The following is a 19635-nucleotide window of genomic DNA, read 5'->3' on the forward strand; positions in this document are numbered from 1 at the left end:
CAAAAAAAAAAAAGACACAAGATGTTGCTGATTCTGTGTGTAGCTGAAGGCAAGGGGCTACATAATTCCTTGATTGTTTCAACAACTGAAACACTAATCCTTAAAAGTAACATCCATCAATTTTCTGATTAACATCTATCACATGTATTTCACATCCTTTTTCTTATTCTCCTTTATGTGAATTTATAATTTTGTATTTTTTTCTATTTGTCACAAATACACACACACATGCATAAGTATATAAAAGCACAGTTTCAATAATAGTATTTGTTAGCGAATACAAAGAATCAAATTACTTAAAATTTTTTATTCATCTTAATGAAGTTTTGCACCAATAAAATATGTGTTATTTCTGTAAAGTACATAAATAATAGTTTTAAGTGTGATAGTAAGAGTCATTGTGCATAAGATGCAATTTTTAAAATCAGAATACCACGGACAGCCTAAAAGAAAGTGTTTTGACATCTCTATTTCACCAGAAGAAAATTAAATTTTCATACATAAATGATTCAAAGATAAATCATAATTTTAACTACAACACTTTGTTCTTAGCCAAGCATGCATGACTTGTGACTCATTCACTAGCATAATACTAGCTTGAGAGTGGTTCCTTTTTCTCTAATTCAGATAGGTTTTGATACTATGTCATTAATATTTCCACTTCTAAATGTAACAAATTCAAAATCAACACAGTTAGATCCATAATTCCAATCCAAGCAACAATAATTCATAAAAACAATCAATTCTCAGTAAAGTCTTAAAACGTTTTATTAATGAATACATGGATGAGATCAGTTTCATCCTTGTTAATGATCTGCTGGCAAAAATCATCTTCTCTTCTGGCCTCTAGAACTTCATGGAATGATTTTATTTTCTCCTAACAAATTCTGTCTAAACTTATATTTCATTCTTGAGCTCAAAATCTAGTTTGATTTCATTAATTTTATCCTCAGACTCTTACAGCTGATAATTCTTGCAATAATTCATTCACAGTAACATGTATGACCATATCAACCTCAAAATATTCACTTCACTGCACCAAGGTTTTGTTCAATTACATTAACATGATGCAACCTCACAGCAGAATAATTCCAACTTTTATGAATGAAATGGATTTTCTGCAATAAGATTGGATATTAATAGTCACATGATATTACTATACAAGTTTTTACACGTTTACTAAGTAAATTCTGCGACTACATTCAGTATTTTGTACAGATACAACATTATGAAATGATTGTTTCATCTTTAAATTTTTAATTCAGCAAAGAAATATAAATTATACCCTTTTTATTCCTTTTCCAACATTCCTTGATTGAAATGCAGAGCTTATTATACAGTTTAATTAGCGTTTGTCTGCTACATAGTCGATCAATATGACCGATTACGCTGATTTTTCACTGCAATTTTCTTCTGAGTTTGAACAATTAGATGACAATGAGTTAAAAGAAATAATAACAACCCTTGAAGAAAATGGAGATGGATTTGATGGTACTGAAAATGAATCAGAACAACAGAGAAATACAAATTCCCTCACAGAACAGCCCATTGCCTCAGTCACCCAAGCAATAAAAAACAACAATAATAATAGCATGGAAACTGGGCCAGTAAATTTCAAGGCCACTGAGGGGTATAAACCAAGATTCAAGAAATTATCTGATGAGGAGTTCAATGCCTATTGAACTAAATTAATACTCAGAGGCTACTAAACAAAACACGAAAAAGAGCATTGGTATTTTCAATGGTAAATTGTTTTTTTTTTTCTTCTTTTCTTTGTGTGTTTGTTTTGAAACGTTTGTGGGTGTGGGTGGGATGGTGTGAATATGACCACTTTCACAAAAATAAAAACAAACATTTATAAAAACCATTATTCAGAGATTGAATTAGTTTTAAAATGGTAAAACTACAAGAAGACGATGATCAGATTATTCGCATAAAATATCTTTGATGGATAGATCTTGAATATATAACATAGTGCATACTTTGTTCACATGAAAATGCTATAACGATATCTCCACCAATGCGACTCCACACCATTGAAAAATTTACAAAATAATCCATAATCTTGAGAATCTTTCACCAAGTTAAATTATTTTGGATGTGTAGTTGTTAATTTAAATGAAAAATGTGTTGTGATGTGTTGTGATTTGAATTTTTAACGTAGCTTTAACAATTTTTCAGTCATATCGCTACGATGTCTGCAATGTGGCAGTTTATAGTGATGTCTAGCACTGAGGCATCATGCTGCAGACATGTAGCATGATGTCCCACCCAGTCACATTATCCTGACACCGGGCCAACCAGTCCTAACACTAACTCTTAATGCTGAGCGCCAAGCAAGGCAGCTGTTAGTACCGTTTTTATAAGTCTTTGGTATGACTCGGCCGGGGAAAGAACCCACGACCTCCCGCATCCGAGGCAGACGCTCTAACCACTAGGCCACCGGAGCGGTTTAAATGAAAAAAAAGAAATTACATAACTTTAGGGGTTGCTACTAACCTTCTCAAGAAATAAATCTTCTGTATAAATTTGAAAAACTAAATGTTGAAGGATACAATTACTAATGTTACCATATTACATACATCAATCACAATCATACATATACATGTACAAATTGCACAAAATGTTGTCTTTATGTGTATTTCAAAAATGATCTTGTAAAGTGTAAGAACTATATTGCTATGAATATTTTTATATTTACATAAAGCTTGGTACATTGAAATTATTGGACATAGACTGGACTTAACCACAGTCAGACCAGATGAGCTAAGCGGCCACTTAAAGATGTTCTACACTGAGGTCCAACCCAACTTTTTGTCATCAAAGGTCACAAAATTGACAATAAAAACAGGTGCAAGAATATCACAAGAATTCCTTGAAAAATGTTCATGCAGCCCCATAAATGGATATCTGAAGGACATTGGTAAAGAAATTGTCCAAGAGAAAGAATTCATAAATGTGAAATCAATGTCAAATGCAAAACTGAAATCTAAAATCAGGTATTTCAAGGTCAATCAAGCACTATCAAGTAATTTTGCTTGTGGAAAATCAAAGTTTAATTAAATTTTTTTTTTTACCCTGCTGCCTTCAATTCAGAATATGGTATCTGCTGGCTAGTCATTTTGTGACCAGAGGTACAAAATTTCACCTTCAACTGTCCCAAATATCCATAAAATTTGAAAACAAATCTGACATGGAGCACACTTCAAGCTATGAGTGATGCTGGGTTTGACACCAGAAGTATGTATATGACAGACCACAAATGTGAGGAGTCTCTCGAAACTTCACAGACCTAGCACTGAACAAAAACAACTCATTAATTCAGTTTTGGAAAATATGGTAAATGGTGGTCAAGCTCTGTCTGTATTAGGCCTTAAAAACACTTCACATCAAAATCAGCAACCATTGATACAATCTCCAATCTGAAGTTCAAACACTCTAGTTACACAGTCCTTCCAGCAATCCAACATTCAATTATGTAACCAAATAAAACATATGGCAGTTTTTGTCAGCAACTCTACCTATAATGACTTCACATTTCATTTCACACTGAAGGGTCTTAATGCTGTTGAAAATTATATACCGGTAAAATGTTATTCCTGCATAAAAAAATTTAAATTATTACCTTCATTTTGGTAAGGGATAATATCATCTTCATATTTCCATGTTGTTCATTCATAAAATCCATAATGATTTAATGTTTGCTTGGAAATTTCATTTAGCAGACTTGTTATATCCGTATTATCTGTTATTATCAAAGCTCATGGTCATCTGATGTAACAGATAGGACTGTCTAAAATTAAACAAGAATGTTATTGTTTTATATATATATAATTAATGTGCTGAAACCACAGGTGGCAATTCTTAACATGTAGGAAGTTTCTGAATAAACTTAAAAGTGACATCAGTCATTCTGTTCTTGTGATTCTGTACACGTTACGTATTATGGGACGATGTGAAGTGGTGATAGAAAGGATTTGTTGTTGTTGTTGTTGCTGTAGGGTTTAACGCCATTTTTTCAGCACATGATAGGCTATACATGGCGGCCAGTATTAATGGTGGAGGAAGAACCCGGAAAAACCCGGAAAGAACCACCGACCCACGAGAAGCTACCAGCAAGCTTTCTCACATATCCACATTAGCTGAATCCGAGACTCGAACTCACGCAGACAGAGGTGAGATGGCAGTGATCCGTAACGGAGAGCGCTTTAGACCACTCGGCCACTCGGGGCCCCCGTGATAGAAAGGAAAGTACCTGCTACTTAAATTCGAATACATCATTGATATTATACATTGATTTGATGATAGAAGGATGAAAATTGGAATTATAAGGATTAAATGATCATGGTTGGGTTTTTATCGATGTGTAAACTTTACCTCATCATGCACAAATTTAGCATAAAATCCTTCAGACTTTATTTACTTTGAGAGTGATTAGGTAAAAGTTACACATCAATAAATACCCAACCATGATGATTTAATTTTATAAGAAATACATTAAACTTTCAAAGCAATTCATTAATTCTGACTTAGCTTAATTGTTTCCATCAGATCAAAATCTAGTCTGACTTCATTAATTTTATCCCCATACTCTTACAATAAATAAAAAAATATAAATAAATAGTCTTAACAACTGCATTTATCATATATCTTGGCACACAATAAAAGGCATTTTTGTCCTCTTCCAGAACTAAGGGTGCTTCTTTTTTTTATAGCTTAGATCATGTCACAAGATTTTTTTTTAAAATAATAAATTGTGTAGAATTTGCCACAATAAAAGAGATGAATAAAATGCATACTTGATAATATAATGATGGAAACCATTTAGTATTTTTATTCATTTCTCTTTTATGTTCATCCTGAGTAATTTATGTATAAAATACAAAAATACATCCACTGTATAAACTCTGCATGGTCCTGTATATGTAGCATATGCATCCAAAGAGTGTATCGCTCAATTCAGGTAACATGTGATACATTGTTCAGTGACATGAATATATATAAATCATGTTCGGTTGTCCTCAAAGTTTTTAATATGTTATAAAACTGAAAACTGGATCCAATAAAATCACAGATGAGAGAGAGATATCAACTGATTGCTTCAAACCACCAGCTATTCACAGAGCACAGAGTATATGGTGAACAATTAAGCCAAGATTAAAACAATATGACAAAATATCTCACAAGTAAAAATCATTATTAGAAAATACTTTCAGTGTAAGAGGAAATGACAATCTTTTTGCTAGCATGGGTTACAAAAGTATTATAATAGGAAGTTAGTGCTATTTACCTGGCAATCATCAATGCCTGTTTTTATCAATTATGATTACAGATGGCAAACAGAAGCATCCATGGTGAACAAACACACCTGATTGTGACCCTATAAGCAAACTTTGGATTCTTTCAAGTATGCAAAGTTTTGTACAAAGCTGACCAACATAGGGAAGCCAACTTTGGTTTCTTTTTACTGGTATTCACTGTAAACATATTTGAAGGACACTGGAAAAGAAACAATTTTATACAAAGTTGGCCAACATAGAGAATTAGTCCTTGCAGTTTCCACTGCAAGTGACATGTTGCCTCCAATGATAATTTCTCACAGCATGAGAGAACTAAGGGATCTGTCAGCCACCAAAATGGATGGATGGTACATGTGCAGGTGAAGGGTTGAGTTGGTGAGGAGATGATGCTGCAGTGGATTAAACAGACTTGTCTCAAGTACAGAGGAAAGGAACTACCTTTTTTGGTTATGGATTCATTCCAAGAGTATATTAGTGATGCCGCCAATAAGGTTATAAGAATAGGTAACATGGTCCCTGCAATTATCCAAGGTTCTGCCACTAGAAATCAATGTTGATAAACCAGATAAGTTTGGCATTAGGAAAGCTGAGCAAACTTTATTTGTAAAGTAGCAGAGGATAATTCCAAAGAAAACGACAACACCTCTCATATTAAGAGTGCAGGCAACACCATTTGTAGATTGGATTGAGAAAGCAATCAAATCATTTTAGGACAAGCCAGATCTGGTACCAAAAACATTTAAAGTCTGTGGTATTGCATTGTTGTTCATCCTTTGAGTTTAAAGATGACCATAACATCAGTGACCGGTTTGGTTTCTGTTGAGTGCATGAATGACATACTTGACCAGAGATGCAGCTTGTGTTTGACTGATCAATGAGAGATGCACTGCTTTCCTGTGATTTATGCTGCACACACATCTGACATTGCCCTGTTTTCTGTTCAAAATAGTCAAAATCTGTAGGCCCAGTAGGGATGAAACTCTGCCAGCTGGAGCAATCCTGTGTGAGATCATCCCAAGTTTCAGGGAATCTTTGAAACATTTCTTTTGACCACCCTGAGATCGCTTGCTCTCCATGGAAGATCTTTGGTAGACACTCTTCTAACATCCTGATTTTGTGGCCTGCCTATCTCAACTATTTCATCAGTAAAGTGTGAATGCCTGAAAATCCTTCTCATGTGAGAACCACAGTGTCTGGAACCCAGTCATACCATTTTATCCTAATCAGTGTCCTCTGATTGCCAATATGTAAATGTTTCAGCATCTTGGCATGGCATCTGTACTGTCCAGATTTTGTAAGCATACAACTTGGTCAGCATCATAATGACTTAAGTCTGAAGGCCACAAGTTTTGTAAGTAGACTGATGTCACTGTGCTCACATGCATGTACACATAGTCTGCAAAAGTATATGCTGGCATTGGTGTGGACTGCATGTGACAGTGTGCTGCCAAGATAGGTAAATGTGTCCACAGCCTAAATTTAATGTGATGGTAGGCTGTACATAAGAATTTCCTGGTGTAGGTTAGCGTATTACCTCTGTCTTCTAGGTACTAAATGTAAGACCAACAAGCAAAATAAATTGTCCATATTGTGTTGCATGTCAGGTTCAGATTTTGCATTCAAGGAACAACCAAGAAATAGGAGATACCAAACAGTCACTTCCTGTGACATGAATTCATCTTTGCCAGTAGTATTCTCATACTGAAGAGCTTGCTGTCAATCAGGTATATGATGTCAAAGTCAAAGAAGGCATCAGTAAGCATGGAGGGAAACATCATACTGATGAAGGTTGGGGCCAACACACAACCTTATTTGACTCCAATGGTTACTGGGAATGGTTCAGATGACTCACTCTCATCCACAACACAAGTGAGCATGCCATCATGGAATTGCAGAAACAGTGCATTGCATTTCTCTGGGCAACTAATTTCACCACAATCTTGCAAAAGGGCTCCATAGATGACTGTCTCAAGAGCTTTGTTCAGGTTAATAAATATCGTATACAGATTGGAGTTCTATTCCTGGCATTTCTCCAGGAGCTGATGAGCAGCAAACACGTGGTATGTGATCCTTCATCTTCACCTGAAGGCACACTAACTCTCTGACAGGAACACTTGATCAACATGATGCATAAGATGATTCACCATAATTCTAGCAAGGTTTATGCCAGTAACTGAGAGCAAGGAGATGCTCCCATACTTGTCAACAGAGTTTCTGTTGTCGTTTCACTCGTACAAGTCGACATAGGTTGCATCTTTGCACTCCTGGGGTATAGTTCCCCGAGTCCACATTGATTGGAAGAGAACAGTCATTTTCGTTGCCAAGTGCAAACCTCTGGCTTTGCAGACTTATGCTGGTGTAGCATATGTTCTAGGTCATTTGCCATTTAACAGCAGGCCAATTGCTTTTGCAGCTTCTGTTAGTTCTGGAAGATCAGCAAGCGATATGCTGATTTCCATTTGGGGCATTTGATCAACTGCCTCTTTTTCTGAGAGATGACTGTTGAGTATATTGTTGAAGTGTTCTATCATGTTTGAGGTACCTTGTCTTTGTCAGTGAGCAGTGTGGCACTGTCAGCACTCAGAACTGGAGATGTTCCTGATGACTATGATCCACATATTGTTTTCAAAGTATCATAAAAGTTTTTCATATCATTCCTGTGTGCATAGGAATAATTTTCATCTGCCTGATTGCTAAGTCATAAGCCTAGCAGCTCTGAGTTTGCATTGGACAGTCCACCTGATGTTGGTAAAGGCTGCCTTCTTAAATGATTAAGTAAGGTCTTCTAAACAAGCATTCTGTAACTGATGTTTCTCATTAGAAATCTCTATTGCAGAATCATTATCATCAAATAGATCTTGATATTTATGTGTGGTGGGACTGAGGAGTTTGGATGCAGCTGAGTACACAGTATCTGAAAGATGTCTAGGTGTCCTAGACATTCGTGGAGTTTGTATCTATTGTATCATGCCAGTTGCATACTTCTACAACAATTGCATGTTTCACATTCTCCTGTTTCAATTTGGTAACATTAAGCTTTTTGGGCACTTTTTTCCTTGTGGACGTCTACTTCTCAGAATAATGCCAGTGCCTGGACTAGAGGTGCATCCAAGATGTCTCGTTGCAGTTTAATAGTCAGAATAACATGTTTTGATTAGCGGACATATTCAGCATATTTTCTCAGTAGGAGGGGTCCTTTGCTGTTGCATTAGTCATGTTCATTTTTGACAATGACACCTGACCATTTTTTGGTGATCTGTACAAACTCAGTTATGAAACCACCAAAGATGATGAGCTTGTCTGCCTTTGGTACTTCTGCAATAAGAGACTCCAGACCTTCAACAAAACTGATACTGGTTGGTCTTGTTGCACACATAGGCAATAATGACAGCTGCATGTCTTTTTTGGGATGTTGGAGTATGACCATGTCAAGTACTAAATTCTTTGTCTTTACTGCCTCTAGTCCATTTTCAAAAGCATCAAAATGAGCCTAACTCATAGGAGAATGGAAGATAAAAGTTACCTGTACATTACAACTTTCAAAACATCACATCAATTCTGTTTCAGCTTATACTTGATTCATAAGGTCAAAATCTACTGCAACAACATTCATTTTATCCCCAACCTCATAAGCAAGAGTGCCTTAGAAGGATTTTGTTTCTTTGTGTGCTGAGGCTTCACAATTGTCAAAATCCATGAAAAGGGAATGGATAACACTTCTGTGGATCATATCTTACTCAAGACGATTACACAACATTGCTATATACCATAGATTTAGAGATCCAAGGAACAATGATCATTCCGAAGAAACAATAGGTTTTCCTAATTCAAGATTTCAGGAACAGTAGAAAATGTCATTCTTGTTTAAATAGCAAACTTGAAACCCATGAAAATTCACACTAACATGCATGTTCTTGACAGCTGAACAAAGTTTCTTAATCACACACAGTAATTGTTCAATTACATAAAAAAGCCTACCTCACAGAAGAATGGAGGTTGAACATTACAAACGCATTACAACTTTCAAAGCAATGCATTAATTCTGTCTTAGTTTAATTTCATTCATTGCAACATAATCTAATTTCAGTTTATTCTACCCCAAAGCAATTACAGCTCACAATTAATGTAGGAATTCATTCACAGTATGACCTTACCAACTACAACAATGTGTCTTCACTGCAACCAGTCTATGTTCAATTACATAAACATAATGCTACCTCATAGTAGAATAGGTGACACAAGTTACCAATACAACTTTCAAAGCAATTCAATAACTGTTTTAGCTTAACTGATTTCAGGAGACCCAAACTGGAGGTATTTTCAAACATTTTGAGAAAGCAAAATGCTAACAATGACTGCTAAAACATTTCAAAAGATTTTTAGGTTCTAAACCAGTAAAAAAAAACTAACAAAAACTATGGAAACCAAATTTAAGGTTTGAATTTTATGCATGTAATGAACTTGCCTTGAAAAATCTTTAACACAAAAAAAGGAATTATCCACCAAACATATGACACTTGAATCCATTTCATCTGTATACAAAATAGTCTTAAAAGGCCATGCAAATACTGCATAGATGATGGGATTTAAAGTCACATACAGGACAATAAAACTAAAGAATTCATAAACACATTAACACCTGGAAGGTTTTATTGTTTTTGTCTGAAATTCGAGTAGGAAACACATTTTGAAAGCTTTTTCTGAATACATTCTAAAACACCAACTTCCAGGTTTTTCTCCAGTAAAATAGTGCCTAGTTGTGTTAGGAATATCATTTTTCATTGGCTATTTGGCTCGTGCATGAGCAGAAGGGTAAAAGATGTTTTTTTTTGTTGTTATTTTGCTTAACCCATTATTTTCGTATCAAGACCTCTCTTTATTCCAAATGCCCATCTTATCCTACTTTTTGCAAAGGTTCATCTGTCTGTTTGGAGTTCATAACAGTTTGCCTTAGACCTGAGACCAAACAGTCTAAAATGCAGACACAAAATCAGATTCCGACCAAAGGGAATTTTGGGTAGAAACAAATCAGGTCCAAAAAACGAGCCTTTTCCCTCTTTGTATTTTGTAGTGCAGCTAGAAATTCCATATTTTTTGGTATCACTGTAGAGCTACATCTGTCTACCTTTCTGTAATACCACCCATTTTAGTGTATCATTCATGACCATGACGCTACAGAGCTCGGCAGAAGGTTAATACCTCCTGCCACTTAAACTTGTAACAAGGGGTTAATGTTTTAACAAGGATTTTTTAACTTTTTTACAAATCCTCAAGGAATCACTAAATTTGTAATATATGTGCATTGTCGATGCACAAGTGATTGATTGTGCAAGAAATATTCAAATTTGGTGATGTCATCAAAATACACTCATTAACACATTAACCGACTGAAATTGGAGTAGGAAACACATTTTGAGAGCTATTTATGAATACATTCGAAAACACCAACTTCCAGGTAATTTTCCAATAAAATAGTGCCTAGCTGTGTTAGAAATATTGTTTTTCATTGGCTATTTGGCTCGCGAATGAACAGAAGGGTAAAAGATGGGGTTCTTTTTTCCTTTCTTTTTTTTTGCTTAATGGACCCTTATTTTCATACGAGACCACTCTTTATTCCAAATGCCCATCTTATCCTACTTTTTGCAAAGATTCATCTGTATATTTGCAGTTCATACTGGTTTGCCTTACATCTGAGACCAAAACTTCTAAAATCCTGACACAATATTGAATTCCGACCGACGAGTGAATTTTGAGTACAAACAAAAAGGGTCCAAAAAATGAGGTTTTCCCCTTTGTATTTTGTAGTGCAACTAGAAATTCCAGATTACTTGGTATCATTGTACAGCTACATCTGTCTACCTTTCTATAATACCACCCACTTTAGTGTATCATACATGACCATGATGTACAGAGCTCAGCAGTAGGCTACTACCTCCTGCCACTTAAACTCGTCACCAGCGGTTAACATGTTAAAACAGTAAAGGAGTAAAAAGTTTACATATACCATCCACTTTCTCCTCTGTTGGTAGCAGATGATCTGTTCTCACTGCAAAGACAGATGATACAATGTCAACTGAGGATATGAAGTATCAAGAATGGGACCATTCTATTCATTCTAAACAAGAGTACATTTAGAAGGCTGATGATTTGCTGAAATATCACAATTTGTCAAAATCCATGAAAGGGAAAGATCATTCCCAATTTTCATGTCTAATAATTTGTATGAGATCAAGGATTCCTACAAAACAAAAATTTAAAGATCAAAGAACAATAACAATTCGGATGAAACATTAGCTTTCTAATTTAAAGAATTCAGGTATTGTTGGAAATATCATTTTTTTAAATAGTGGAATCATTACCTTTCAAAATAAATTAATTCATACAAACATGTGTATCCATGTCAGTTATTAAAAAATATTTGTCACCACATCCAGTCCTTGTTTAATTACATCAACATGAGGCTAAATCATAGCAGAATCAAAGCTGAAAGTTACCAATACATTATGACTTTCAAATCAGCTCATTAATTCTGTCTTAGCTTAAATTTCACTCATTAGGTCAGAATCAAGCTTGACTTCATTAATTCTCTCACCAAATTCTTACATCTCATAATTCTTGCACAAATTCATTCACAGGAACACATACACCATGTCAGCATCAAAATATTTGTCTTCAATGCGCAAAGTTTGAAACACAAAACATGATGCTATCTGATAGCAGAAACGCCAATAGAAATTACCAATGCACTGCAACTTTAGAAGCAGCTCATTAACTCTGCGTTAGCTTATATTGATTTCATCAGTGCAAAATCTAGTTCGACTACATCCATTTTATCCTAAACCTCTTACAAGTCATAATTCTTATCTCACATCCCATAATCATTTTTTTTCTCTCCTACCCTGATCCCATATCCATCACACTTAACAAATTACAAATCTACTACCACAAGTTATCGTCATTCTCAGCCCTAAACTGGAGGAGTTTTCAAACAATTTGAGGAAGAAAAAAGCTACAATGCCTGCCGAACATTTCAAAAGTCTTTAGGTTCTAAAAGAGTAAATTTCTAATCAGAGGCATAGAGCATAAGTTTGCTGTATGCAGTTTTATTCATGCAATGATCTTGCCTTGAAAAATCTTTTAACACATCAAAAGGAATTATCCACCAAATATAACATGAAACCTGAATCCATTTTCTCTATATACAAATGGTCTTAAAAGGGCTATGAAGATATTGCATAGAGGATGGAATGGAAAGTCACACACTGGATTATAAAATTAAATAATTCATGAAAACAGTAAAGCAGACTAAACTTTACCTCTACCATCCACTTTCTCCTTCATTTGCAGCAGATGATCAGTTGTCGCTGCAAAGACATGAAAAAATGTCAAGTGAGGACATCAAGTAATCAAGTATAGGAACATTGTCTTCATCATAAACAAGAGTGCCTTTAGAAGACTGGTGATTTGCTGAAGAATCACAAATTGTCATAATCCATGAAATGGGAAAATAAACATATATACATTTAGGACAATTCCCAATTTTTCATGGTTAACAATTCTGAAGAATTCAAGTTCGCTAAAGAACCAAAAGTTTACAGATCCAAGGAACAATGACAATTCTGAAGAACAATACTTTTCCTAATTCATAAACTCAGGAACTGTTGAAAATGTTATTTTTTACGAGTGGAATTGATACCCATACAAGTAAATTCATTTGCAATAGCATGTATGTTCATGTCAGCTACAACAATATTTGTCTTAACCAAATGCAGTGCTTACTCAATTATATCTGTCTTAGCTTAATTTTCATTCATTATGTCAGAATCTAGGTTGATATCAATAATTCTATCATAAAACCCTTATGGCTCATAATTCTTGTATTTCACAACACTATGACTTTGTTAACTTCGAAATATTTGTCTTCGGTGAGACCTGTCCTCGACACAAACGAGTTACAGACCTGGAGCATAAGCTGGGGTTCCAAAATAAGCTCATCAAGGATCACTGACTGGAGGGCCAACTGAAAAATGGACCCAGTTCAAAGAGACTGTGATGGAATCAGCTAAGACAGGCCTGAGTCATAGAACAAGAGTCCACTAGGACTGGTTAGATGAGTATGATGAGGACATCAAGATCCTGATTGAAGAAAAGAAGAAGACATTCTCTGAAGGGGCATCATGTCATGCCTCAGGCATATAGCATGATGTCCCACCCAGTCACATTATCCTGACACCAACTTGACCAGTCCTAACATTGACCTCTTAATGCTGTAGAGCATCAAACGAGGCAACTGTTCGTACCAGTTTTGTAAGTCTTTGGTATGACTTGGCCAGGGATTGAACCCACAACCTCCCATATCTGAGGCAGATGCTCCTGGCCAATGGGAATAACTCAGTGCAATCTGGTACCTGGGCTCTTGAACCTCTTCATCCAAATCATATACCATCACTGAAGGACCTAGACATTGGAGTCTACATCAAGTATTACCTTGATGAGTCCTTGTTTGACTTGTATCTGCTCTCTACAAAAACAGGGACACTGGAAAGACGACTTCTTGAAGCTCTTTTTTGCAAATGACTGTGCACTTATGGCACACAAGGAAAAGCACCTACAGACCATTGTGAATATGTTTTCTGAGGCATCCAGCTGTTTGGTCTGAAAATAAACTTAAATAAAACAGAGGTACTCCTTCAGCCAGCTCCTTATATGAACCCACCACAACCAGCATCAAGACTGAGGGGAGACAGTTCAAGAATGTGGAGAGCTTTACATACCTGGCAAGCACAATATCTTTAGATGGGTTACTGTACAATGAAATTACAGCCAGAATCCAGAAAGCAAACCAAGCCCAAGGAAAACCTAGTGCTAGTCCTGCATCAAAAAGACATTCGGGTGCCCATCAACAATCAGTTGTCGTCCTCACCATCCTGCTCAGTCTATGCCTGTGGAACACAGACTGTATACTACAGATATGAGAAGCAGCTCAAGCAATTCCATATGCGCTCGCTAAGGTCAATCATGCACATCAGATGGCAAGATAGGGTGTCCAACTTAGAAATCCTTAAAAGGACATATGTTCCTACACTGAAGCATTGCTGCTGAAAGCCCAGCTCAACAGGTCTGGCCAAGTCATTTGGATGAAAAGACCAGATTGCAGAGACAGCTCTTCTATGGTGAGCTCAAGCACGGAAAGCAAAAACAAGGATACCCACGAAATGGTACAAAGATAACCTTAAGAGTAACTGGAAATGGTATGGAATTAAACCCAGAGGGCTGGAAGACTCAGCGAAGGAAAGGTCTACATGTCGCATGCTCATCAAAGGCTACTAAAGTCATGGAGAATGCCTGCTACCAACGACTCACAGCCTTGAGAGAAAATGGGGCACATCACAGTATCCCAGACAATTAAGTCTACAGACTTCAAATGCCCAGCCTGTAACATTTTGTGTGCTTCCAGATTTAGACTTAGGAGCCATATGCATAGTCACTGTGGGCAGCACAACTAGCATCATCATTGGACAATGGAAAACCGAAGAAGGAATCAAGAATAAGACCAGTCACAACCTCATGAACAAGGGCGCCGTGGAGGGTCTGCTGATGTTTTTACTGATGGATCAAAATTATCAAAATGCATGAAAAAGGAAAGGATAACACCTAAGTAGACCATATCTTACTCAAGACGATTGGATGACTTTCATAATTCCCATTTCTTTATGATTGCTCATTTTAATGAATATAAGGTTGGTACAAACCATACATTTAAAGATACAAGGGACACTGATCATTATGAAGAAACGATTAGTTTTCCAAATTCAAGAATTCAGGAACTGTGGAAAATGTCATTTTCTTGTAAAGAGAAAAACTGAAACTCAACAAAAGTCACACTAACATGTATGTCCATGTCAAATGAAGAAACTTAGCCACCTTAACCACACCCAGTAATTGTTCAATTACATCAACAAAATGCTTTCTCATAGCTGAACATTACCAATGCATTACAACTTTCCAAGCAACTCATTAATTCCACCTTAGCTTAAATTTCATTCATGGAGTCAGAATCTACTTTGAGGTTGGCTTCATTATTTCTATTCCCCAAACTCGTACAGCTCATAATCCTTTTAATAATTCATTCACATTAACAAGTATGACCATGCCAATTGTTCAATTACATCAACATGATGCTATCTCATTGTAGAAGACGAAATATGAGTTAGGAATACAATACATTAAACTGTCAAAGCAACTCATTGTTTTTAAATTAGCTTAAATTTCATCTATCAAGCCAAAATCTAGTTTAAATATGTTCATTTTATCCACAGCCTCTTATAAGTTATAATTCTTAGCTAATATCACAATCATTTTTTCTCTCAATTCCTTGATACCATGTCTATCACACTTGATATATTACAAATTAGCAACTTCACAAATCATCATGAGTCTCAGCCATAAACTGGAGGAGTTTTCAAACCCTCATATATACGAAACACGTTTTCTGGTAAACATTTAAATAGATTTTTAAGATCGATAAGAGTAAATAACTAATTAAATATATGGGATACAAAGCATTTTAATTCATGTAATGATCTTTCCTAGGAAATTCTTTAATATGTCAAATTATGCATCACACATAAAATGACCCACGAATCCGTGTTTTCTATGTGAAAATATTAAATAATTAAATAGATATAAAAATTTTAACATGGCTATGCAAAAAACTGCATAGGTGATGGGATGGTAATTCACACAATGGACAGCAACATTAAATAAAACATTAAAATAATAAAAAAGGAAAAAGTTTACCTTTATGATATTGCGTCAGATTCGGTGGTGGCAGATGATCAGTTTTCACTGCAAAGACAGATGATAAAATGTCATTTGTGAACATGGAGTAATCAATAATGGAACCATTCTAAAGAAGAGTGCCTTGGAGTGACTGTGCTTTTTTTTCTGAAGGACCAAAAGTGTCAAAATCTATCAAAAGGGAAAGAATAACACTTAGGTAGACCATATCTTACTCATGACAACTGTATAACTCTCATAATTCCCATTTATGTAGGGTTGTTAATTTTCATGAATTTAAAGTTGCTACAACCATAAATTTAAATATCCAAGAGACAATGATCATTTTGAGGAGACAACTGGTTTTCCAAATTCAAGCATTCAAGAACTGTAGAACATTTTCATTTTTTTTACAACAGTGAAATTGATACTCAAGAAAAGAAATTCATTCATGCTAACATGTATGCCCATGTCAGAAAAATAAAATTTTCTTAACCACACCCAGTTCTTGCTTAATTACATCAACACGAGACTACCTCATTGCAGAATGGAGGCTTAAAGTGACCAATACATTATAACTCTGAAGAAGATTCATTAAACTATTTTGACTGCACACATTTTTATCTCTAAGCTCTTACAGCTCAAAATTCTTGTGAGAATTCCTTCACAGTAACATGTATAACCTTGCCAACTTAAAATTATATTTGTCTTCACTGTGCCCAGTCCTTATTCAATTACATTAACATGATGATACTAACAAAAGGAATGTAATAAAAGTTGCCAGCACATTACAACTTTCAAAGGAACTCTTTAATGCTTTTTTTGAATAAATTTAAATTATCATTTCAAAATCTAGTTTGAAAACATTCATTTTATCATCTTAGAAGTCATAATTCTTAACTAACATTGAATACTCTTTTTCTCTCTCCTGCCCTGATCCCGTGTCCATCAAAGTTAACATATTAAAAATCAGCAACTCCCACAAATCAGCATCAGTCTCAGCCTTGAACTGAAGCACTATTCATGCCGTCATATAACAAAAACAGTTTTGTGGCAAAAAGGACTACAATGACTGGTAAACAAAATACTGGTATATGCATTTTTAATTCATGTAATGATCTTTTTGTTGGAAAATCTGTAATATGTGAGAAGCAATTATGCACCAAAGATATAATGTCACATGAATCCATGTTTTCTATATAGCAATGGTCTTAAAAGGACTTCAATGTGTCAACATGATGCTACCTCATAGCAGAATAAGTCATATAATTTATGAATACACTGTAACTTTCATTAATTCTGTTTTAGCTTAAATTTCATTCATCAGGTAAATCCAAGTTCAAATACATTCATTTTATCCTGAACCTTTTACAAGTCATAATTCTTAATAACAACACATAATCGTTTTCTTTCACCATCACCTAATCTAGTGTCTAAAAGGAAATTGCATCCCAAAACTCTTTACAGCTCATAAATTTTGCAAGAATTCATTTACAATAACTCATATGAAAATGTTAACAAGAAATATTTGTCTTCACTGCACCCATCTTTGTTCCAATGCATCACCCTGAAGCTACATGATAGCAAAAGAGCTCAAGAAAAGTTACTTCACAACTTCCAAAACAGCTAAATAATGCTCTATTAGTTTCAATTAAATTCATCAGTTCAACATCTAGTTTGATTATTTCATTTTCATTTCTTTCTTCTCCGACCCTGATCCCATGTCCATCAGAGTTCAGATATTACAAAAAGCAACTCTCACAAGTCTAAAGAACAATGATCGTTCTGAAGAAAAAATAGTTTTCCTAATTCAATAATTCTGGAACTGTAGACAATTTCATTCATTTTTAAAAACTGAAAATGATACCCAAATTTATTCACACAAATGTCCATGTCCACTACAAAAAATATTTGTCTTAACCACACCCAGGCCTTGCTCAATTATACCAACCTGAGGACATCATCAATTCTGTTTAAGCTTAAATTTCATTCATACGGTCAGAATCTTGATTTAATTGATTAGTTATATCACCAAACTCTTAAACCAAATATTTCTTGTAAGAATTTATTCACAGATAATACAATTAAATAATTCATTAAAACAGTAAAGGAAAAAAACGTTTACCTGTACCATACGCTTTATCCTTCCCTGGTGGCAGATGATCAGTTTTTGCTGCAAAGACAGATTATAAAATGTCAAATGAGAATATAAAATAAACAACCATATGACCATTCTCTTCATCACAAACAAGAGTGTATTTAGAAGACTGGTGATTTCCTGAAGGATTACAATTTATCAAAATCCATGAAAAGGGAAAATACATTTATATACATTTAGGACAATTCCCAATTTTTCATGGCTAAATATCCAACGAACAACATCTGAAGAAAAATACTTTTCCTAATTCAAGAACTCAGGAACTGCTGGAAATGTCATTTTTTAAAGAGTGGAATTGCTACCAATACAGTCAAGCAAATTCATTTACAACAACATGAATGTCCATGTCAGCTATACAAATATTTGTATTAACCAAACACAGTCCTTGCTCAATTGTATCAACATCAGGCTAAATCATAGTAGAATGGAGGATGAAACTTATCAAAGCATTACAACTTTCAAAGCAATTCATTCATTCTGTCTTAGCTTAAATTTCATTAATTAGGTTAGAATCTAGTTTGATCTCAATAATTACGTCACCAATAAATATGGCTCAAAATTCTTGTAAGAATTCATTCACAAGACGTATGACCATGTCAACTTCAAAATATTTGCCTCTGAAGCACCCGGTCTTTGTTCAAATACATCAACATGATGCTACCTAACAGCAGAAAGGCTGATAAATGTTATCAACACAATACAACTTTCATAGCAACTCAACAACATGGCTATTAGCTTATCTTGATTTCATCAGGACAAATACTAGTTTGATTACATTAAATTTACCACCAACTTCTTAAAAATCATAATTAGTAACTAACATAATATAATCATTCTTTTCTCTCCACTCTTGATCCCATGTCCATCACCGCTGACATACTAAAATCGGCAACTTCCACAAGTCATCATCAGTCTCAGCCCTAAACATGGGATGTTTTCAAAGATTTTGAGGAAGGAAAAGGCTACAATGCCTGACAAACATTTCAAAAGTTTTAGCTTCTAAAAGAGTAAATAAACTAATGAAAGGCATGGAACAAAAATGTGATGCATGCATTTTGATTCATGTAATGACCTTATCTTGACAAATCTTTGATACATGAAAAGGAATCATGAACCAAACATAAAATGACATCTGACTCCACTTTGGCCATATAAAAATCAACTTAAAAGGGCCATGCAAATAATGCATAGATGATGGGATGGAAAGTCACACACAGGATAATAAAATTAAATAATTTATGTAAAGAATGAAATAGAAAAATGTTTAACTATACCATCTGCTTTCTCCATCACTGGTGACAGATGATCAGTTGTCACTGCAAAGACAGGATGATACAATGTCAATTGTGGAAATGAAATAATCAAGAGTGGGTCCAGTACCTACATCATAAATAAGAG

The 19635-nt window shown here is 34.9% G+C and overlaps 1 protein-coding gene across 22 annotated transcripts in view; it reads right to left on the minus strand.

The window, feature by feature from the left end:
* Positions 1–19635, minus strand: part of LOC149793181 (fibronectin type-III domain-containing protein 3a-like) — a 165332-nt gene that overhangs the window by 24566 nt on the left and 121131 nt on the right. For 13 of the 22 annotated variants that reach the window (XR_016422727.1, XR_016422728.1, XM_089967116.1 and 10 more), the window contains 5 exons: positions 19506–19553; positions 18205–18252; positions 16101–16148; positions 12617–12664; positions 11305–11346 (listed from right to left, as the gene is read on the minus strand). Coding sequence is in view for 20 of the 22 variants with exons in the window: in XM_089967116.1 (XP_089823242.1) it covers positions 11305–11346; positions 12617–12664; positions 16101–16148; positions 18205–18252; positions 19506–19553 (234 nt within the window). In the remaining 2 variants the exon portion in view is untranslated. The remainder of the gene's footprint in view (positions 1–11304; positions 11347–12616; positions 12665–16100; positions 16149–18204; positions 18253–19505; positions 19554–19635) is intronic. The other 9 variants (XM_089967129.1, XM_089967130.1, XM_089967128.1 and 6 more) reach the window with 4 other exon arrangements.

This window comes from Sinohyriopsis cumingii, chromosome 8 (genome assembly GCF_028554795.1).
Source record: "Sinohyriopsis cumingii isolate HCF-2022 chromosome 8, ASM2855479v2, whole genome shotgun sequence".
Lineage (NCBI taxonomy): Eukaryota > Metazoa > Mollusca > Bivalvia > Unionida > Unionidae > Sinohyriopsis > Sinohyriopsis cumingii.